Source organism: Sarcophilus harrisii, chromosome 2 (assembly GCF_902635505.1).
Source record: "Sarcophilus harrisii chromosome 2, mSarHar1.11, whole genome shotgun sequence".
NCBI classification, from domain to species: Eukaryota; Metazoa; Chordata; class Mammalia; order Dasyuromorphia; family Dasyuridae; genus Sarcophilus; species Sarcophilus harrisii.
Genome location: NC_045427.1, coordinates 580,009,179 through 580,033,810, shown reverse-complemented (window position 1 = coordinate 580,033,810; position 24,632 = coordinate 580,009,179). Strand labels below are relative to the sequence as shown.

The following is a 24,632-nucleotide window of genomic DNA, read 5'->3' as shown; positions in this document are numbered from 1 at the left end:
TATCACTCTAGATAATAATTTTATCATTTGCAAAATGAAGCAGTTGGTCTCCATGACCTCCAAAGTTCCTTCTAATTCTAACATTCTATAAACTCATGAATCTATACCAGATGGTGAACCACACTGCCTGGGCCGTTAGATTGAACCTCCCATATATTCATTCCATTCACTAAGAGGTGAAACCATGAGCTCAGTCTTGCATGATCCACTGTGGAGGTTGCTTCCCTCCTAAATAATAGCCTATTCCAAAATATTGTTGCTAAAAATAAGGCTGCATCCGAACCCGATGTCAGAGATTCAGCCAGGTCATGGTAATTAAAGGTTCCAGAAGAAAATGGGGAGTGATGTGTCCATGTTTGATTTGGGTAATTACCACCTTTAATTCTAAATTCCCCCAAGACTTTTGAATGGCTGTTGGATTCTCTTCTCTTCCCATGCTGGCTTGTAGGGTCCCTTTAAGTCTAGAAGACAGAGTAGTATAAGATGTGGCTTTCAGATCCTGCACAACCCTGAAGGTCCAGATTATTATGACATTTCCCTTATAAGGTAGTAACACCCTTTTATAAAGATTCAGTAGGTACTAAATAAATAATAAGAATAAAAATCATGCTCTAATAGCAGCCAAAGGTATAATAATTCTCAAAAGAACTGAAAAATATTAAAATTCACATGAAAGAATGATTCAAATTATTAGTTAAAAAAAATCACAACAAACACTTTTTACATCCCACAAACTGGTAAAGATGAAACAAGATGGAAATAGTCAATGTTGGAAGAGTTTGAGAGAGACAGGTACACTAATGGTATATTCTATTGTACACCATTATTTATTTATTGGTGGTTCTATGAATTGGTACATCCTTTCTTGAAAAATTTAGAATTATTCAAATAAAGGGACTAAAATGTCCATAGTCCTTGATCCAAAACTCCCATGGAATACTTTATACCTCAAGGTAAAAATAAGGTCTCTACAATTCCAGAATTTTTATGGCAGTATTTTTTGTGGTAGCAAAAAATGAAAATAAAGTAAATGCCCATGACTTGAAGAATAGCTAAAGAAACTGTGATTTATGAATGTAAGTGGATCTGTAATATGATAAACACAAAGAAGTATAGAAATGTGTGAATTGACATAAAACCAAAAATTAGGAAAACCATATTTACAGTGATTCCAACACTGTAAATGAACAACAATAAAAAATTGAAAGTGAGTGCTCTGAAATTATAACAACCAAGCTTAGCTCCAAGGAAGAGATAAGAAAAGATACTTCCCCCTACTGTTTTGAAGAGATAATATACTTGGCTGTGCAATACTTCATCTACCATCAGATGTTTTTCAATATGTGGCCCAGTTTTTTTTTTGTTTTGTTGTGTTTTGCTTTTATTATGGCTTTTTATTTACAGGATATATCCATGGGTAATTTTTCAGTATTGACAATTGCAAGACCTTTTGTTCCAACTTTCCCCCTCCTTCCTCCCACCCCTTTTCCCAGATGGTAGGTTGACCAATACATGTTAAATATGTTGAAATATAAGTTAAGTACAATATATGTATATATGTCCAAACAGTTATTTTGCTGTACAAAAAGAATCGGACTTTGAAATAGTATACAATTAGCCCATGAAGGAAATCAAAAATGCAGGTGGACAAAAATAGAAGAATTGGGAATTCTATGTAGTAGTTCATAGTCATCTCTTAGAGTTCTTTCACTGAGTGTAGCTGGTTCAGTTCATTATTGTTCTATTGGAACTGATTTGGTTCATCTCATTGTTGAAGATGGCTGTGTGCATCAGAATTGATCGTCATATAGTATTGTTGTTGAAGTATATAATGATCTCCTGGTCCTGCTCATTTCACTCAACATCAGTTCATGTAAGTCTCTCCAGGCCTTTCTGAAATCATCCTGCTGGTCGTTTCTTACAGAACAATAATATTCCCTAACATTCATGTACCACAATTTATTTAGCCATTCTCCAATTGATGGGCATCCACTCAGTTTCCAGTTTCTGTCCACTACAAAGAGGGCTGATGTGACCCAGTTTTATTAATTTTTTTCTTTCTTTTTTTAAATTCTTTGTTATGAGGGACTCTTTTGGGGGAGCATAAGCAATGTAAAAAATATCAACAAAAATATTTTTAAAAAACCGAGTATTAAGTTATGAAATATAATTGTTTTGTAAGAAATGATCATCAGGCTGATTTCAGAAAGGCCAGGAGAGACTTACAGGAACTGATGATAAGTGAAGTGAATAGAACCAAGAAATTATTGTACACAGCAACAAGAAGATTAACTGTGATGGAGGTGGCTCTTTTCAATAATGAAGTGATTCAGGGCAATTCCAATAGACTTGTGATGGAGAGAGCTATTGGTATTCAGAGAAAAGACAATGGGGACTGAATGTGGATCATAACATACTATTTTCACCTTTTTTGTTGTTTGCTTGCTTGTTTTTTCTTTCTCATTTTTTCCCTTTTGATCTGATTTTTCTTGTGTAGCAGGATAAATGTAGAAATGTATTTAGGAGAATTGCAAATATTTAACTTATGTTGGATTATTTGCAGTCTATCTGCAGTCTAGACTGCAGACTGCAGTCTAGTATTTGCGAATGGGGAAGTGGAGAGAAAGAGAAAAAACTATGGAACGCAAAGAATTACAGAGGTGAATATTGAAAAGTATCTTTCCATGTATTTTGAAAAAAAACTATTTATCATTATTATTATTTATTAAACTAAGCATTAATATAAATGAACTAGAGTCTCTGAGTGATGTGGGGCTTTGGGCAATTCAATCATTCTGGATCTCAGTTTCTTCATCTTCAAAATGAGGGGTTTAAACTAGATGACTGGAAAAGTTCTTGTCAGCCCTGAATCTATGATTGTATGACCTTTGATGCTTCCAAATATACATATATGTGTGTGTGTGTGTGTGTGTGTGTGTGTGTAATACATATGTACATCAGAGGCTATTCCAAAATAAATATTCTTTTAATTATATATTGTAAAAGTTATAAGATAGCTACATTTTTGAAAAATCTGAGACCAAGAGATAATTTTGCAAAAATGTTACATCTGTTTCTAAGGAAGGCTTTTTTTATGATACATATCATTTGTACAGTGCTTTACTTTTCCAAGTACTGTTCTCTATCTCATTTTGTTCTCATAACAAAATGTTATAGATATAGAATATATCTATATCCTATATAGATATAGATATAGGGGTATAGAATAAATATTATTATCTCTATGTTATAGACAACGCAATTGAGGAACAGAGAAGTCAATAGGCTTGACCTAGGTCATACAACTGGGTACAAGAGGAGACAGAACTAAAGGGCAGAACTCTTGTTTCCCAGTGCTGACAGGGTCTAAATTGAGATTGACTTAAAGGATTCATTCCTATTATTTAATTTTCAGTAAACATGTTAACAAATACATTTAGTTTAACATTTAGTTTACATTAACTTTAACATTTAGTTAAAGATAAAAAATGAGTTATACTATTATCTTCTTATATCTTAAGATTATATCACATTTATAAAGAACTTTAATCAATGTTTCTTAGGACAATGTGCTAGATGATTTAACCTCTCAATTCTGCATCTAAGGGGAGTGACTTTCCTGAGAGGTGTGTATGTCACATGGCCCCAGCCAAGCTGATAAGCTCATCTTCTTGCCACCTGATGCCATGCATATGATGTGATGTAACATAGAAGCAGTACAATATTATTATTCCCATTTCTATGCAAAGAGACTAAAGGTCAATTAAGCTAAATTGCTTGCCCAGCAAAGTATAACTAGGACAGAGCAACTACAGCTTTATCCCAGGCTGTGAACATCCAAGGGAACCCCACTTCATTTTCCATGCCTCATGGTGTTCCACTGGCCCAATCCATATTGCATGTTCAATCACACCTTATTATCCTACCCATTACTGAGGGCAGCTATTCCAGGACATCATTATCATGATGTAGTTCTCTTAGGACTTGCCATGATGTACCTCTCCTAGGACTTGTTTTCCTACACTCCATATTCCCTCCCCCACTTCTTCAATTTCTTTACCTTCTCTAGTTGGGTGATTATGTACCATTAGTCAGGCTGAGGGGCTATAAACTAGAATCTCTCTCTAACTCTCACTAACATCAGAGTTTCTTCCTCTGCCTTTTCCCTTCCCTGAATTTTCCCTAAGCATAAGAATTCCAAATATGGCTCCTCTTGTCCATTGTCATATACATAAAAAAATCAGAGTCAAAATTTGAAACCAAATCTTTCTTTTCCACCATACCTGCCATTCTACTAAAGAGATTATTTAAAATTTATCTTACTCTTGAATATGCCATGAAATCTCCAAAAAAAATAGACCCTAAAAGAGACAACATATGAAACAATCATAAAAAATAACCTGACTTTAGAGTCTTAGCAAAGTTGCAAAGATAATGAGACTAGTATTTTCTCCTTTAATCTACAAAGCTGTGGCTATAATCTAATATAAAATTATTCTTATTCTTAAACTGTAAATCATAGTAGTATAGCTATTTCTTTTAAAGAATACAGATGGCAGTAGAGAAGAAAGGGGAGGGAGAGACAAACAACAGGGAAAGAGAAAGAGCTAAAAAGCCAAAGCAACGAGATCCCAAAACTATTTTGGAACCAACACTATATTTTCTCAGCAAATTATAATCTATCTCTCTTTCCCCTTCCTCCCTCTCATTGTAGGTTTTTTTCCTCAGATGGTTTAGTCTGGGGTCATGCTGAAGCAAAGCAAGCCTCAGCGATCACTCAAACTGCTCACAGAGCACTAGCAGTCAAACTGGGCTGTCTAAATTCAGGGACATAATTTCACCACTTTGCACAAATGAGAAAACTCTGTGGTGATAAATCTGGCATGGCCATAATTGGTGAGACGAAGAATCTAGAAGTGTGTTTAGTGAGATCAGCTCTTCTGGCTCAGAAATATAAACAAAATTTCCAATTTTAGGCTCCCCAACAATTACTGTTCTCTTATTGTATATATACACTGTCAGAAGCAGTCTCTGCGCCAGGTGTTTTTGCTTAAGTATTTTTCTTTGTTACAAGGGAATGTTTAACCTGGAAGGACATAGAAATGATTGTGATATAAGAAAAGAAAAAAAAGAAAAGAAAACACAAAGACATCAGTAAAACATTCTAGTCAATGAATCATAGAAGTCATTGATAACAGAGAGAGAAATGGATACCAGAAGATGAGGACAGAAGACAAGGATAGGAAAGAGCAAAGAGAGGGTTTCAATGACCTCTTGAAGAACAAATAAGAAAAATTGAGATGGAAAAACTGTTATGTCACCTAATCTAACTTCCTTACGTATGGGATATTGAAGTCAACACAAACAATGTTAGTTGATTTTGATGGACTGATTTTTTCTTTAATCTTTGTTAAACGAGATAGCTATATTCTAGAAAGCAATTTGAAATTATACCCAAAGAGTTATAAAACTGTGCATCCCCTTTGATCTAGAAAAAACACTGCTAGGTCTATATTCCAAAGACATAAAAAGAGGGGAAGGAACTATTTATATAAAAATATTTATGGCAGCTCTTATTGTGGTGCTAAGAATTGGAAATTGAAGGGATACCCATTAATTGGAGAATGGTTAAACAAGCCGTGGCATAGTAGAATATTATTGTGCTACAAGAAATAACAACCAGGATGATTTCAGAAAAACCTGGAAAAGACTTACATGAACTGATAATGCAAAATGAAATGATCAGGAGAACATTATACATAATAACAGCAATATTAGGCAACAAAAATACTGTGAATGACAACTATTCTTAGCAATATAATGATCCAAGACATTCCCAAAAGACTAATGATGAAGCATTCTATCATCGCCAAAGAAAGAACTAATAGTGTTTGAATACAGATTGATGTATGCTATTTTTCAATTTCTTTCATTTTTTTCTTTTGAATCTTCTTGTATAAAAGTAAGTAATATGGAAATATTTTACATATTTTTATATCTATAACTTATCAAGGGAGAAGGAAAGGAAGAAGAAGAAAGAATTTGGAACACAAAACTGAAAAAAAATCAAATGTTAAAATTTCTTTTAACATGTAATTGGGGAAATTACATATATATAAATTTTCAGTGACCCTATTTTTTTCTTTCCTTCTTTGCTTTTAAATCATTATTGCTATTCTTCCTTTCTCAGATTATCTTCCTCCATTAAAAAGCAAATACTTTATAACAAACATAATCAAATCAAGCAAATCCACACCAGTACATATTTAAAAAAAAAGTAATTTTTTTTTTCTGTACCTGAGTCTATCACCTTTTTTTCAGGATGGGGGTAATATACTTCTTCAGGGATCCTCTGAATTCATGGCTAATGGGTGGAGATGAAATTAAGGACAATAGAAGAGAAGAAAAAGTTTGGAATAGTCATTGTAGGGATAAGTGACAGCAGAGAGCCAGCTGAGATTATGCCTAATGAATTTGAAGTAGGGTATAATAATACAAGAGATACATGAATATTGCCACATTTCATGTGGCATACAAATACAACACTTCTCTATGTGCCTATTCCTCTTTGTACAAATTGCAAATTCTTCCAGTCTCAGCTGGACTTTCTTGGTCATTTAAGAACACAGATAGAGATCATGGAAAAAAACATCCTATCCGTGAAGGATTGTTGATCAACTATCAGCCTGTCCAAAAGAAAGAAGGAGGGGGGGAGGGAAGAGAAGGGAAGTGAAAAAAGAGAAAAGGAGAAGAAAGGAAGGAAGGAAGGAAGGAAGGAAGGAAGGAAGGAAGGAAGGAAGGAAGGAAGGAAGGAAGGAAGGAAGGAAAGGAAAGAAAGAAAGAAAGAAAGAAAGAAAGAAAGAAAGAAAGAAAGAAAGAAAGAAAGAAAGAAAGAAAGAAAGAAAGAAGAGAGAGAGAAAAAAAGAAAGAGAAAAAGAAAGAAAGAGAGAGAAAAAGAAAGAAAAGAAAGAGAGAGAGAGAGGGAGAAAGAAAGGGAAGGAGGGAAGGGAGGAAGAAGGGAAGGCAGGTAGGCAGGCAGGAAAGAAGGCAGGGAGACAGGGAAGCAGGCAGGAAAGAAGGAAGGAAGGAAGGAAGGAAGGAAGGAAGGAAGGAAGGAAGGAAGGAAGGAAGGAAGGAAGGAAGGAAGAAAGGAAAGAAAGGAGAGAGGGAGGAAGAGAAGGAGAGGGGGAGGGAAGAAAAAAAGGAAGGGAGAGAAATAGGGAGGAAGAAAGGAAGAGAAGGAGGGAGGGAGGAAAGAAAAGAAAGAGGAAGGGAGAGAAGGAGGGAGGGAGAGAGGGAAAAGGGAGAGAGTAGGAAGGAAGGAACAAAGAACAGCCACCATATAAAAGAAGAGAGAGCCATGGGTACAATTCAGTCTAAAGACTCCTCCCTTCTCTGCCTGGGAGCTATAACTATGCCATTCAAGTTTAACAATACCTTAAGTGAAGAAAGGATTGCACTAAAAGCAGGTCCTGCTCTGCCCCTTAATAGCTAGTAGACCATGGGAATTTACATGAGCAGAGTCTCAATTTCCTTATTTTGAAACATGGATGCTATTTTCACTACCAAGCTTGTAGGATTGGTTTGAGGATGGACTAATAGAAAGAACTAAATCCCTTTTAATCAGCACTAGTTTATAGTCCCATCTCTGGTAAGGTGTTCTAGAAAACATGAAGAGGAGTTGCCCAGGATGGGCAGGGACAGTTTATAATTAGCATAATTGGAGGGAACTCCCACATCAGTGACATCATAGGTCCACAAAAGTACTTGAGTAATAATGTGTGAATCTTATTTGTCTCTTGATTGTCCCACACCTACTGTCGTTAGTACAAATACCACAACCCAGAGTAACACATGACTATTGCTTTCTTTCTCACTACCTGGAGGAGCTAAAAAAAACAAACAAACAAACTAACTAACAAACTGTTCTCTCCATAAAGTTGTAAGATTGTAGGCAAGCTCTCAAGAGGGTGACTGACTCAGTTTCCTCTCAACAGGATTAAGTGGTTTCAGAAAGCATTGTACCAATTCTTACAAACTAGATTACCAGTCAGGGAGACATTTGCCTATGATTTATGTAAGAGACTCCATTGGCCAAATTGCCCTGATGGTGATCTCTCAGAGTCATTTTATTTGCTTTGTCTTGTTGGGTTTCCTTTTAATGTATCAGCAGAATAAATGGAATAAATAATGGAAGCCTTGTGTGCCTTGTGTCTAGGTTCCAATCTACTAGCTCCTTCAAGATACAAAGGTTGCAAGGCTTAGAATATGATATTGTGCAGGGCAAAGGAGTTCGGATTATAGCCAAGAATCACCCACCCAGCAAAACTAAGTATAATTGTTCAGTGGAAAAAGTGGAAATTCAATGAAATAGAAGACTTTCAAAAATTCTTGATGAAAAGACCATCGCTGAATAGAAAAATTGATTTTCAGATACAAGACTCAAAAGAAGCACAAAAACAGGAAAAAGACATCATAAGGGACTTAATAAAGTTAAACTTTTACATTACATTATTACATTTAGACCTCATAAGAATTTTCTCATTATTAGGGCAGTTAGATGGAGTATATATAGACAAGTGGTGCAGTTGCGAGTTTAATCTGAAGGGATGATATCTAAAAAATAAAAGTAAAGGGTGAAAGAGAAATGTACTAGGAGAATGGGAAAGGGAGAGGCAGAATGTGGTAAATTATTTCACATAAAAGAGTCAAGAAAAAGCTTTTATAGTGGAGGGGAAGAAAGGGAAGGTAAAGGAAAGTGAGTAAAGGTAAGTTACTCTCATCAGAATTGACTCAAAGAAGGCAAATATACACAGTCAACGGGTAAAGAACTCTTTCTTACCCTACAGGATAAAAGGAGGGGAAAGGAGATTAAAGGGATGGTGGTGATAAAAGAGGGGACAGATTGGGGGGGGAGTCAGAAACAAAACACTTTTGAAGAGGGACAGGGTGAAAAGAAAATAGATTAAATAGGTGGGTCAGAAATGTGAAAAGAAATTGAGGCAAGTTTCTCTGATAAAGGCCTCATTTCTCTCTCTTTTAAATTAAAGCTTTTATTTTCAAAACATATGCATAGATAGTTTTCAACATTCACCCTTACAAAATCTTGTTTTCCTAATTTTTCCCTCCCTTCTCCCCACCTCCTCCTCTAGACAGCAAGTAATCCATGTACAATTGGTCATAGTTCTAAATTGCTCTCCAGAATGGAAAGTCTCATTTTTCAAAAGAGAACTGAATCAACTTTATGAAAATAAGAGTCATTACATAAATTGTAAATGATCAAAAGATATGAACAGTTTTTATATGAAGCAATCAAAACTATCTATAGCCATATTTTTTAAAATGTTCTAATTCACTATTGCTTAGAGAAATGCAAATTACAACAATTTTGAAATACTACCTCATACCTCTTTGATTAGCTAATAGGGCAATAAAGAAGAATGTCAAATCTTGAAGGGGAAAATGAGACATTATTGTATTGTTGGTGGAGTTGTGAATTGATTCAAACATTCTGTAGAGCAATCTGGAACTATGCCCAAAAGGCTATAAAACAATGTATATCTTATGGCCTAGCAATACCATTACTAGGTCTGTATCTCAAGAGATAAAAACCACAAAGGAAAAAGACCAATATGTACAAAAATATTTATAATAGCTCTTTTTGAGGGGGGCAAAAAATGGAAATTTTATGGGATGCCCATCAATTGAGGAATGGCTGAACAAACTACGTTATGTGATTATGATGGAATATTATTTTGCTATAAGAAATCATGAGCAAGATGCTCCCACAAAAACCTGGAAAAACTTCCATGAACTGATGCATAATGAAATAAACTGTGTACAAAGTAACAATATACTGTAAGATGAGCAGCTGTGAATGACTTGGCTATTCTCATTATATAATGATCCAAGACAATTTTGAAGGACTTATGCTGAAAAATGCTATCCATTCTCGAGAAAGAATTGATGGTGTCTGAAAACAGACCAAAACATACTTTTTAACTTTATTTTTCTTGAGTTGGTTTTTTCTGTCTGTATTTTATGACTATTATGGAAATGTTGTGCATGAAAAGTCATGCACATGTATAACCTATATTAAATTGCTTGCCTTCTCCATGGGGAAAGAGTTAGGAAGGAAGAAGGGAGAGAATTTGGAACTCAAAATTTTAAAAATTAATGTTAAAAATGTCTTTGCATGTAACTGGAGAAAAATAAGTTCAAGTCTGGGAGTGGTCTCGTGTAGAGATATTTTCTCTGTCTAAGGGTAATATGATGATGGATGACATCAGCCCCTCATTGGAAGTGTATATAAACTATGAACCTATTGCCATGATTGTCTTTGGTCGAAGAGAGACTGCCAAATGGCCATCCTTTTATGAACAATTTGCTAACCTTATTAATTAATTAATCAAATTACCCAGATGCAAAGGTTGTTGTAATCAGTCTTTTCCACCACTTGATAGTAGGCATATAGTTTCTCCTATAATCCCAAACACAGTTCTTGTATTTCTGATTTCTCCTTACTTTCTATGTCTGTTCTTTTTATGATGGTGCTCATATGGATATTCCATGCAGGTTGGGCTCCTCTTCAAATCCTGCCTTTTTGAATGAATAACGTTTGGTTTCTGCTCTTAACAACTTCCTTGGATTTAGCGTTTCTTTTCCTGTTCTTGAGAATTGGTCTCTATTGCCACCACACTAGAAAGTGGTAACCCACAGAATTTCTGCCCCATCTACCCTGTTCTGTCCCCTCCCCAAGTGATATTATCCACTTCCTCTCCCAAATACACTCAGCACCTTTGTTGACCACTTTCTGTTCTGTAAGGGTTTGGGGTAAAAAGAATTAAAGAAGATTTCTATCTATATATTTCTAGAAACTTCAGATTCTCCCATCGTAAAGCTGAGAATATAATGAACTCTCTTTCAGCATCTAACCTCAATAATCCAAACTCTTTCTTTGGAGAACTAATTAAATCCTGAGCCTAAAAGATTCTAAATTAAAAGTATAAATAAGGATTTCATAGAATCCACACATATAAAATATTGGCATTTATAAGTCTGGGTCTATATTGAGAATTTTCCAGGATAAATTTATATGAAAGAAAGAGAGATAAGATGCTTTTCAACAACAACAACAACAAAAAAAAAGATGTGAAAGGCAGTTAGTTGGTGCAGTAGATGGAGCACCAGCCCTAAAATCAGGAGGTCCTGAGTTTCAAATCTGGGCTCAAATACTTAACACACCCTAGCTGGGTGACCCTGGGCAAGTCACTTAACCTCAATTGCCTCAGCAAAAAGAAAAAAAGTCAGACATGATAGTCAGGCATGGTGGTACATAGTGCTGGTGTATTCCTTGAGTTTGGGAATTCTGAGCTTCAGTAGGGCTAAAGTTGATGGGGTATCTGAATTAAATCTGGCACCAATATAGTAAGTTCTAAGGAGGAGTGATGGTAGGTCAGATTAGACTCAAGAGCAGGTCAAAATTTCTATGTAGATTAACAATAGAATCATCCCTTGAGTAGCTGCTGTACTTCTAACTTAAGCAAGAGAGTAAACCAGTCTCAAAAAGAGAAAAAAGGGAAGATAAGGAAAAAGAAAAGAAAATATCTGATAACGCTCAGAAGAATACAGGAAAACATGTGGCAATGGCAATAGGTCACTGACACACAAATCAGATTAAGGAATAATAATCATAACTAATATTTATACAGCACTTACTATGTGCTAAGTGTTAGGTACTGGAGTAAGTACTTTATAATTATTATCTCATGTGACTCCCCAGGACAAACATGGGAGGTAGGCACTATTATTATCATTATTTTACAAATGAGGAAACTGAGGCAAATAACGGTTAACTGACTTGCTCAGGCTCAAACAGTTAATAACTGTCTAAGACTGGATTTAAACTCAGGTCTCCTCAAGGATCCCTAAGGATCCATCAAGATCCTTCACTAGCCTCTGAAGAACTTTTTTATAATAGAGAACCAACCCAAAGCTCACCACATTTAGCAAGAAAGAAAAGCCAAAATTCATTTTCTAACCCAATGGCTATATCTTTTCATGCCAGATATTCACAAATCATTGTAAAGGAATAAATTATCAATTATTCATCTGAAAAGGATCCTGGGAAGCTGGCAGAATAGGTTGGTAAGTTTCAAGCTCTCCTGATTTCCCCCACAAATAGAACAAATCTTTGCCTCAGGACAAACATAGAGTAGTGAAAAATCAAGACTGGGGCAGAACAGAGGTCCTCAGGATACAACCCTAGAAAATCTGAAGAAAGGCCCCAGGCTAGGGATTAATTTATGTGAAGTGCAAACACCTCTTGCCTAGCTCAGCAGAGATACCAAGTGGGGAACCCTCGGGCTAGCTGGGTGTAATTGGAGCCTCAGCAGGAACCACAGATACTGTCACCTCCTGGATTGTTTGTGTAGTTGAGGCACCATCCCTCCACCCCATGATTAGAGATGCTTAGATTAATACTCTTATTTTAAATAAAATGACCCAGCAAAGAAGGAATCCCACCATTAAAACATATTGTGGGAATATGGAAGACCAGGGTTCATCTTCAGAGGAAAACACTTTAGTTAAAAAAAAAAAAAGCTTCTATTCCAAAGAGTAATGTGAAATGGTTCCCTCTTCTCCCCCAGAGAGAATTTATAGAAGAATTCAAAAGAATTTAAAAATCAGATGAGAGACACTGAGGAAAAACTAAAAACTAAAAATAAAAACCATCCAAGAAAAACAATATGAAAAAAAAAGTTAACCAACTAGAAAAGGAAGTACAGAGTCTCAAAGAAAAATAATTCTTTGAAAATTAGAATTAGGCAAGGGGAAGCCAGTGAAGCTATGAGAGACCAAGAAATAACAAAACAAATTTAAAAGAATGAGAAAGTAGAACAGAGTGGGAAACATCTTTTAAGAAAAATGACAGATCTGAAGAACAGACTGAGAAAGGAAATTATAAGAATAATTGAACTGCTAAAATGTGGTTATCAAAAAGAGAACCTTGACATAGTAAGATAGGAAATAATCTAAAAAAAAAAATTGTCCTGGAGTGATAGAACATGAGGGGAATATAGAAATAGAAAAAATCTACCCATCTTCATCTCACAGAGATTCCTGGAAAATACACAGGAATATTATTGCCAAACTTCAAAACCTCCATATCAAAGAGAAAATTTTGCAAGAAACAAGAAAAAAATTCAAATATGCTGGAGCTACAATTAGAATTGTACAAGACTTATCAACAACTACAATAAAAGACCATAGGTCCTGGAATCATTGTTACTGACAATCAAAAGAACTAAACCTATAGCCAAAAATATCATATATAATATCTATAATTTTGAATCAGAAAAATGGACATTTAATGCAGGTTTTCAGGATTTTCTATCAACAACACCTGAATTTAACAGAAAATTTAACAAATAAGAGCCAATATCAAAGATCAGTTTTAAGGAACTCAACAGGGACAAATTGTTTTATGTATTTGATACATAAGGGGAGAGCAGCTAGTTGGTGCAGTGGATAGAGCACCAGTCCTGAAGTCAGGAAGACCCAAGTTCAAATCTGATCTCAGACACTTAACATTTCCTGATTTCCTGGCTGTGTGATCCTGGGCAAGTCACTTAATCCCAATTGCAAAAGGAAGGTAGGAAGGAAGGAAGGAAGGAAGGAAGGAAGGAAGGAAGGAAGGAAGGAAGGAAGGAGGGAAGGAAGGAAGGAAGGAAGGAAGGAAGGAAGGAAGGAAGGAAAGAAGGAAGGAAGGAAGGAAGGAAGGAAGGAGGGATGGGTGGATGGAGAAGCAAAGAATAAGGGAAGAAGACAAGGGAGGGATCCTTGGGTGGGGGAAGGTGAAGTAATAGCAAGGCAAGTTATGGAGCAGAATTTAAAGAGTCAGCAAGGATAGGAAAGACATGTTTGTATATGTGAGGTGTGCGTGTGTGTGTGTCTGTATGTGTGAGTTGTATGTATGTATATATCTACATATACATAAATATGTCTTTTCTTAACTGTAGCTTGCTTGAATGTCATAGGGAAGATGAAAGAGGGAAAAAGAATAAAGGTGTACAGCAGAAAACCAAAGAATAATTTACAAGGAAATAAAGAAAAAAAAGGGCATTCATGAATATAATTTCTTCTACTAATATATGTATATATATATATATATATATATATATATATATATATATGCTTTCTTGATTTGGTAATTTGTTGTTATGTTTTGAATCCTCCCTAATGTTCTGCATTTATTTTGTTTTGTATTCCTTTTCTATTTTCTTTTTTTTTTTCTAAAAATAATTAAACCAAATAAATTTTAAATATATAATTAGAAAAAATATAATTATCCATTTAAATAATTCAAGCCCAAAGTCTCACTTTTCCTTTCATTATGAGTACATATGCAAAAATCATGGATCATAGAATCAGAGAGACAGAGTTAGAAGGTAATCCACAGATCTTTTGGCATAATATCCTTAATTTACAGATGAGGAAACCCAAGCACAGAGTAGATTAGTAGATAAAGTACCTAGGTAAGGAAGACGTGAGTTCAAATTTGGCTTCAGAAACTTAGTAGCTTTGTCATGCTGAGCAAGTCACTTAACCCAATTTAGCTCAGTTTCTTTAACTGTAAAATGGGGATGATAATAGCATCTACCTTGTAGCATTTTGTAAGGCTCAAATGAGATATTTGTTTTTTTAAGTGCCTAGAATAGTGCCCAACACATAAAAGACATATAAATATGTATTCTGTTCCCTTCCCTTAAGTAACTTACCCATGATCACACAAACAATAAGCACCAGAGGCAAAATTTTAACCCTTAATTAAGCTACAATATTCCACATTGTTTAGGACTCTTTAAAGAATCATTGTCTTCAGATTACAAATAATTTTAACAGGAAATTTTATTTATAAAATCAAATCATTTACAGCAATATATATGGTATTTTATTCAACATAACTAGACCCAAGCACATCACCTTTTTTAAAGCCTACTACTCTACCCAAGTTTTCCTATTTTTATCAATAGTATCAATTTTCTTCTCATTTCAAAATCTCAGAACTGGCCTTAGCTCTGTTTTTCTCCTTGTCTCCTTCTCTCCCTCCTCTTTTCTTTCCCTCCCCCTCTTCTCTCTGGATATATTACTCTTTCCTCTCCATATTCAATCAATCACCAAAGCTTGCCGGTTTTTCTTTCAAAAGATTTCTTACATTCATTCTTTCTTGAGTTTTCCCATCTGTAAACTGAAAGAATTTTACCCAAAATAACCAATAGCCTGTCTAAATTAAAAATTATTAATTGCAAATTTTATATTGAAATCAATTCAATTATATAAAGTCACAGCAAATGAAAAGCAAAGATTTATGTTTTTATCATGTTGCCAAAGAACAGATTATTAGCTCATCCCATCAATTTTTCAGGCTCTCAGCTATTTGTATTCACATGGGACCCAATCTGTTAGTCAGGCAGTCCATCTGTTGTCCATCATCATGACCCACCCAGCATCTTTTACACATGTATAGTTTCTCACATTTAAATGATACTCTATAGTAAACAAAATTATTTCCTCACAAAAGACCCTTAAAGTCTATGGTGCATATATCACTCTCCTCATCATAAAGATTAGAGTCAGAAATATCAAATGACTTACCCATTGTCATATGGCCAAACAGTGAGGAAACCAGACTTGAATCCAGGTCTCCTAATTCCACATCTTAGGTTCTTTCCATTCAAACACAATACTTCCCCATATTTAAATGCCTACTAACTGCAGCATCCCATGCTTCCCTAAAGAATGGCAAAACTCACAGACTAATAAACAACTAAGCATCTGAAATATATGTGTATGTATGTATTTATGTGTGTGTGTATATATATACATGTATGTATTATGCATGTGTTATTCAGTTATTTTCAGTTATGTACACCTCTTCATTATTCCATTTAGGATTATCTTGGTGGAGATACCAGAATAGTTTGCCATTTCCTTCTCTAGCTCATTTTATTCATGAAGAATTGAAACAAACAGGGTGAAATGACTTTCCCAGTATCACATAGCTAATAAATGCCTGAGGTTAAGTTTGAACTCAAGAAGATGAATTCAATAATAATTATAATAATATGTTTATTTTATATACATATCTATATGTGAAAAAGAAAAACACCCACAGCCCCATTCTTGTCCTGCTTGGCAAATGCTTTCTTACACCCTAAGTGGGAATGTGATAAATACATACCAGTAAAGGAATTGTATGACAAATCAGTAACTGAAACAAGCGCCAATTGGAGATTAATTTTACATATATTTATAGAGAATATGCATACATCTCACTGGGCACCTGCACATTCAGGGACCAAGTTAATAAGAGTTGCTATTGTAGGCCACTGAAGGCAGCTGGCTCCAATAGCAGAAGTGTTCAGACTTGAAAAACAGGTGATTGTACATTCTTAAAGCATGTGCAAAATATTAATCAAATCATTTATAAAATGCCAGCAGCTGCTTGGTATGATGCATTTTGCCAGCCACAGGTACTAATTTAAAGTCTGGTATGCAGCACATGTATATTCACACAGAGAACCACAAAGAGTTGAGGCCTTAAAAGAATTTCATAGTCTACTCATGAATGTGTCTTAACTTTGCACTATTCTTTTCCCAGCCCAGAAAATCCCAAAGGAAACTACTTTAAAGCAACATCTTTTTTTTTTTTTTTTTTTTTTTTTTTTTTTTTTAACAATACTAAATGACAATTCACTTAGAAAAGAACTACTGGTAGCAGGATGGGGGTCTTCATGCAGCAGGCAAGAGAAACACAGTAGGAGTTGGAATAGGTTGAGGTGGAGGGTGGTCAAGTCTGGGATTCCTAGGATTCTGGTATTCTATAGATTGAGATCTGGAGGGGACCTTAGAGACTCTCAAATCCAATCCCTTTATTTTAAAAAATAAAGAAACTGAGGCATAGAAAGATTTAACTGATTTGCCAAGGTCAAAGTCTTTTTTTCTCACTCCAAAGTCTGTATAGAAATATGTGACTTAGAAGAAAGATTATTTATTATCTTATCAAGATCTCCTCATTTTAGGAATGAGAAAACAGAACCCAGAGAGGATCTTGGGAGATCAAGACCTATATGAACAAATGGACTTATTGGCACGGAATGAGATAGTGGACCAACATTTAGCAAATTTATCTCGAAATTAAAATGGGCTTAAAATGTTTTAAAAGAAACATTCTTTTTAACACCTCAGGAAATTAATTAAAGATTTTTTTTTGTTCTGTTATTGTGTTACTAGTATAAGTGCTAAAGCATGCAGAGTAGCTATTTTCTTCTTTTAAAAAAAAAACCCAAGTCAGGAAGCCTGCATTACTTTCTAGGATATCTAGAATATTTACATTCACTCACGGTATGATATTTCTTCAAATAACTGGGGTTGTACCTTTCTACTCTGTCATCCTTGTTGGACTTCGTTGAACTGGTAGTAAGATTTTCTAGAGCATCCTTTTCAGGTACCAGAGGGAGAAGAGAATGATCAGGCTTGAAACTCTTTCTGAAATGATGGAAGAAAGCAACAAGTACAATTTGTTAGTTAGTTTTCATTTCTATGTTTCTTTGAATGAACACATGTTTTCCAATGAGGGCTTCGTGCAACAGTTGAACTAAAATGCACAGGAAAAAATTAAGTTCATACACTCAACAACTCTGAGGGACTTTTGAAGCATATCAGCCTCCCCCCCCCCAAAATGTGTTCCTAAATAAATCCAGATTAAAAAACAGATGTATCTGAATTCCCATCAGAACTAAAAACATGCTCTATGAATGATTGCTAACCTATGACACTACAATTCATAGGGCATAAAGCAAACATTTCATACTTTAAAACAGTTTTAAATTAAACTGAAAAAACTGAAGAAAGCACATGATAAATTAGCAATTGTCACGATTCCCCAAATATTTCCCATCTCAATTGTTTATGTTCTAAGTCTAAATTGCTGCAAGTCAAAGAGATTAGCAGATGAGAATTTAGGCAGTTGGATAAAGGGGGTAGAATTCCCTGAAAATCCACCTATATGCTATATTGATTCTTCTAGTCAGGAGGTTAATCTCTAATGAATTTTGAAAGGGCTATGATGATTCCCATAAGAATTAATTGATTTTAAGTACCTTTCTGTGAGTCCCTCTTCTGAAATAACATCTTGAGGTTTCTGGACTTGTCCTTTATCTGTCTCAGGAGTTGAGCAGACTGGTAACTTGAGCTCATTTTCAGGTGGTGTGAATTCATGCTCAGAATATTGGTCAGTCTGTTGGTTCCCAGCTTCATTCTCTAAACATTGAGAAGCATCTTTCTCCTCCATCCCTAGAATTGCCTTCAAGAAGCCACACTGGGCCTCGGGGCCTTGATTGGAGAGCCTCATTTGCAGAGCTGAGTCACAAGCTGGGCTAACTACCATTCTTGTAGTACCTGTTTCAGGGCTGCCTTTTAAGGGCTGGCCTTCAGAAGAGTGAGCTTCCGACTCTATTTCAGTAACAGAAACTTCACTTTTTGCTTTTGGAACTTTTTCTAACAGTAGGCCAGGTTCTTGTAAGACACCTAACTGGAAGTCCTGCAAACCTAACTCTTGTTTGAAGCAATCAACCACAAAGTGTGTTAATAATCCACTGGGGTTTGGTAAATCCATAACATTTTCTGTTCTTGGGGTCTCCAAAGTTCTTGAATCATCATGAGAACTGTCATCATCTTGGGGCCTCTTTTCATTCCTTGGCATGCTAGCACTGAGCTGCTTATTGCTTGCATTAGGAGAGACTGGAATGTCCCCAGGTGGAGATGAAATTTCCTGGAAATGTCCAAGTTCTGGGGTGTTGTCCACTTCCTCGGTGCCAATAGAAGCATAGAGCTCATCATCTTTGGGCACCTTTCTGCTGGAGGGTATTTTTTGCTGCCAGCTCCCTGTAGCAGTCAGATCCTCTTGAGATAAAGGTGCCTCTGTATGTATCTGGGAGATGATATAATATTCTTCACTCTTAGAAAGGGTGGTATTTTCTAAAGGTTTTTTCTGCCCAGAAATGTCAAAAGGGAGGCTTGAAATCAGTCCCTGCTTTCCTTCTCCCTGAAGCTTTTGATGCTCAAATGTAAATCCTGTATATTTCTCATCAGCTGTTTCAGACTTTTCTGTTTTATTTTCTTTTTGCAAGACACCAGATGCAATTCCATCCTTTTCCAAGTTGGTTTTTAGCAGGCTCTGTTTCAGGGTAGGAGCAGTTAAACCTGGGGACTTTTCTATGGCTATACCTTCTTGACAAGTTAACTTGTCTGGGTTTGTTTGGCAAGAGGCAGTCTCTAGAGTAAAATCTTCCTCTTTACCTTTTGTTTCTACCCCTTGTTCAACATGAGTGGTGGAAATCATGATGTAATCTCCTCCTTGACCATGATGTAAATGCTTCTCTGTGCTTAGTTGCTCCAAAGAGTCCTTTCCCATTGGACTCCATTCAAACCTATCTTTTTCTTGCAGTGTAAGCTGTGGACGGTCAGCGGTCAATGCACCAAGGACAGATTTCTCAAATATTTTGCTGATATGTGCCTTGAAATCAGGGAATCCAGCCATCATGCTAGGTTGTCCCAAACTGCAGTTCTCACTGTGGGGTGTGTCCTTAGGCATCTTGGAGGTATCTCCTACCTTCTCATTACCTTTCTCGGCATCCTCTCTTGAGACCTCCGCCATTTTCAGAATATTTTCCCCAGAACTTCTTGCCTGGGAGTTGGAGTTTCTCTCGTTTTGGATCTCGTTGGATTTAACTGCAGATATATCCTCCCTTACCTGGGCAGGTTTCAATATGGATGAAAGGTAATCTGTATGTAAATTTGCAGAGTCCTCACAAGTGAACACAGACTCTCCTTCAGGACAGGAACTTTCGCTGGAAACACTGGACTCTTTAATGGAATCAGTCTTTGTCTTGCTATCTTCTGATTTTCCTTCAACAGCACGGTTTATATTGAGGTTAAGATTCTCAGGAGCTACCTCTACGGTCTGTCTGGATATCCCAGCAGTTGGCAGCTCTGGCTGCTGCCTGTCTGAGTCGGTCTGACATGTTGAAGCACTCAAGACATTACTGACAATTCCACCTATTTCACTTTTGAGCCATGAGTCATTCTTGAAGCTGCCAGACTTCTGCCCAGCTTGGCAGAGACTACCTGAGACAAAGGTGGCTCCATTCTCTCCACCACTGGGAGCTGGCTCAACATCCACCTTAAGGCTACATTCGGGCTGAAGGAAATCCTTGTTTGGAACAGCTTCTCCGAGCTCGTGTGATACCAGACATGTAGCCAGGATTCCTTGGGCAACGTTCTTTCCTCCCTCAGCAGATACACTTTCAAAATTCTCTTTGACATGGTCCTCCTGGGGGCTGATTTTGCTACTGAGTGACAGATGCCCTTGAATTTCCTGGTTTGAGGGGGCTGGAAGCTCAGTTTTCTCCTGTGTGTCCGATAGAAGCTGATTGCTATTTGAAGTTTCATCAAGCACCTTCTCTGGGGCATCCGGAGGTGTAATATGGAGTCGGTCAGTTGATGGAGCAGGCTGAATGTCAGCAGCAGCCTTAATGGATGGTGGTGCACTTACATGACAAGGCGGGGCCCCAACCTCATTTTCACTTGTATTTTCTGTATTACCTAAGCTACTGAGCTGTGCATACATGTCAGCTGTCTGAGAAAACCCATTTTCCTGGCATGTTCCTTCATGCCGAGTGTCTGAGATCAAAGCACACTCCTTCTCCTGTTGGGGCTTGTCAGGTATCTGTCCGGTGCAACAATTTTCTTCTGTTTTGACATTTGAGTTATCTTGAAGAGAGGAATCTTTTAAATTGACCACAGAAGGAGAAGAAATACCAAAGGACTGGTCACCACTGAACTGTTTCTCTTGGTCCATCACTGGAGGAAACTTTTCTCTTGTTAGTGCTGATGAATCCAACTCTTTTGTTGAAGGACTGTCCAAAATTTTTTCCTTAGAATCATGCGCACCTGAAGTTTGGATCCCATTCAAACTTTCTCCATACTGCATATTTTGGAATTCTGATATCGGACTTGGCTCCTGTGCACTACAAGTAGGAGGACAGCTCGAGTTTTCTTCAACTTCTGTGGGTGGTAAGTTTTTTGGGATATCTTCAGTACTGGTCTTTGTCCCTTCAATACCATCTGGAGAAGTCTCTTTCCTATTTTCAAAGGGAGAGCTGTTATCATTGGAGTTTGTTGAGACAGAAAATTCTGAACACGAGTGAGATTTTTGGAAGCAAGTCCCTGCTGATGGTTCAGGGTTTCCCAACAGAGTGATCCTTGTGCTGCTGTTACTTGCAGATGATCCATTTCCCTGATGACTCTGCACTGGCCTTTGAGAGTCTACTCCACTTTTTTTATTCAAGGTCTCATCAGGACAATAAGTTTTCACATCCGAGTTGAATTTCTGTCCAGCTTCATTATTTGCAGGAACACTTACAGGTTCAGCCATAGGTACTAGAAGGTCCTCAGTATCCTTGTTACAAAGCATCTTAGTTGACTGGTTATCCTGTTTTTTATTTTCAGCTACCTGGGTTTCAGAATTAGCATCAGCTCCTGGAGATACGTACATTGTGGATTTCCCAGGTTCTGCCATAGGAATGGATCCCATTTTTCCCCCTCCTTTAGGATCTCGAAGAGTGTCTGGGAGCTCAGGTTTTAACCCTGTAACCTCTAGTATAGTTTCTCTAGAAGTAATCTGTCCACTATCTTCAGTTTGCTCAACGTGCTGGACATTACTGTCCCCACAATTCCCGGGCAGTAGACCACCCATACCAAGAGCACAGTTTCCATCAGTCATCTTGTAGGCCAGGGAGCATAATCCTGAGTTTGCTGATTGACTTTCAGGCTGCTTCATCTCCATGAGATCTCTATCTTTGGGCAACTTTGGGCAATCTGAGGCTGGATGATGAAGCAAGTTGGGCTCCAAATTTGCAGAGTTTGCTTCACTCACTACCTCATTGGGTCTGTCACTGGAATCGAGTGAGATCTTCTGCTCTGAAAACACAGGTTTTATGGATTTAGTATCCTGTACAGCAACTTCATTTTCTTGAGGATTATTTCTTTGATTTTCTTCTTTAGTGCCATTTTGATTTTCAGCATCAACAAGTACCTGGCCTTCATTACTCAACTCCAGCTTTCCCCCCATGCTTTTATCTAAGTCATTTGGAGACACAATAGGGACTGTTCCTTGTATTCTCTCTGTTCTTCCTTCATTAAAGGGAACTTCTGTTTCACCTTTAGATAAACAGACAGGATCTTCTTTAGCACTCATCTCAGGTTGTTTGCTCTCTCTCCTTAAATCTATATTCCCCAATACTCTTCCTACATCTGTCATGGGATATCCTTTTTCTGGGTCTGGAAGAGCCTCAGTAGCTGAAACAACCAGAGTCTCTGTGACTGAACAGTTGGGTCTCATTTCAGCAACAGTAGCAGCTGGATCTGGAGTATTCTCTGAACCCACACTGGAAATCAGATATATTTCCTCTCTTTGGGAAATTACAGGTTCAAGCCCATCTCTTTCAGCATTGATGTCTTGTTTATCAGATAATGTTTCCTGTGTCCCACTCTGAAGGAGATTTTGAACATCAGTTATGGTAACAGATTCCCTTAAAGGATCTTTGATCTTTGGATCCAGGACAGGATTCTGGGGTAAATTTGGTAGGGGAAGATTAGTTGCTGTTGGCTCCTTATTGTATTCCAAGGGAGCATCATTTGCCTTAGTTTCTAGGGCAGCTTCTACATCCTTGACATCTTGGCAGTAGGCATTGAGGACTTTGGAATCATCAGCCAAATTCTGAGGTTTCACAAGCACTTTGCTTTCCTCTCCATCTGATGTGCTTGGGGCTGTGTTGTGCAGTAAGAGGGTCTCCTGTTTCAATAGCAGACCAGCTACTCCATCTGTGTTATTTTCACCTCTCTGGGTTACAGCTGGGGCCTTCTGATTTGTTTGCAGGGGCTCTGGATTTTGCTGGGCCTCTTGAGTGGTAACATAATCACCAGCTTCTTTCCCAGGGGAGGAGGAGCTGCCATGTGGATCACCATTTCCAGACAGCTGTGCCATCGGTTTTAATGGCTCCAATATCCTTGAATGTGTCCTTGGATCCCCTTGTAACAAGGTAATGTGATCAGAAGAGTCCCTGAAGCCTTCCCCTGGTACACTTTTCCCATCATCAATAGGAACAATTGTAGTGACCAGGCTGTTCTCCCCACTACTATCTGCCCGTGGGGCAAGTCCCACTTGGTCTTCCTCTGGAGTATCTGGCAGGGGCTCCCCTAGGTTACCATTAAGGACGTGCCCATCTTTGCTGGCCAAGGCCTGATTTGTTTGGATAACATCTTGGATATGTTCTGCAAAAGGCATGGAGAAAGATATGCTGCTCCCTCGTGTTCCTTCAGCTGGGTGGGATGAGGAGTCAGATACTTTTTGTAGGAGATTTCTCTGTCCAATCACCTCCAAAGACACTGCACATGAGCTGGAGTTAGTTGCACCCTCCACTGTGTAGCCGCTGATGATTCCATGATTGATGCTGTCAACAATGGAAACGTTTCATTGGTTCATTATCATTGAGGATAGAACAGAGCAAACAAAATTCTCCACCCCAGCCAAAAAAAGCAACTATGGGTTCGGATATCAGGTCATTCCTCCCATGCTGTCAGACTTACTGTGGAGACAAGTTAATAATATGTTAATATTGGAAGGGTTCTTTGTGAGTTAGTATAACCCTAATACATTTTATAGATGAGCAAACCTGTATAAGGTCACTGAGATCCTGGGGAAGATCCAGGACAGGAACCCAGCTCACTTCATTCAGGAATCTTGACACTGTGTGACACTCCCTCTATCCCTTAAAAATGCCCTCACCCTTTTACAATAAGCAATGCTAGAAATCTCGGCTGGGTTGTTCTGAGATATTTTATGCTAGTTAGCATAGAATGGAGAAGGGAATGGGAAGAGAATAAACATTTATCTGATGCATGCTACTACGCATCAGGCACTGTGCTAAGCACTTTTACAATGATTATTTCATTTGATCCTCACTATAGTTCTGGAAGGTAGATGCTATTATTATTCCCATTTTACAATTGAGGAAACTGAGGTAAGTTAAGTTACATATCGGATAAATATCTGAGCTTGGATTTAAACTCAGGTCTTCTAGATCCAGAGTTCTATCCACTGTGCAACCAGCAACCATGCTGGGGGAAAAAAAACTTACACACACACACACACACCAAAAAAGAAAACCTGAAAATCAGATTCAAACTTCAGAAAGCAAACTATGAAAACACAATTTCAGCTACAACTGCATGTCTGATATTTTCAAACATACATCTCATATGTTAGAAGAAAAATCCATGTGCATAAAATTCTGCTTTAAAACTAATGTCCATTTGTGTGAGGGGCTAGTCTTGGAATCAGGACAACCTGAGTTCAAGTCTCTTCTCTGACACATACTGAGATAGTATGTTTCAAGACCAGTCACTTTCTCTCTCCTATATCAGGAAATTTAAGACTAAATATTCACTGATCTTTACTGGGAGGAGTCTCTATACTGGGAACTCCCCATACCAGTAAAACTATAGCT

General features: G+C 37.2%; 1 protein-coding gene across 13 annotated transcripts in view; it reads right to left on the bottom strand.

The window, feature by feature from the left end:
• The window catches only part of TACC2 (transforming acidic coiled-coil containing protein 2), a 314,467-nt gene that overhangs the window by 200,811 nt on the left and 89,024 nt on the right, over positions 1 to 24,632 (bottom strand). For all 13 annotated transcript variants that reach the window (XM_031955975.1, XM_031955979.1, XM_031955974.1 and 10 more), the window contains 2 exons: positions 18,165 to 23,576; positions 17,440 to 17,550 (listed from right to left, as the gene is read on the bottom strand). In XM_031955975.1, coding sequence (XP_031811835.1) covers positions 17,440 to 17,550; positions 18,165 to 23,576 — 5,523 coding nt within the window. The remainder of the gene's footprint in view (positions 1 to 17,439; positions 17,551 to 18,164; positions 23,577 to 24,632) is intronic.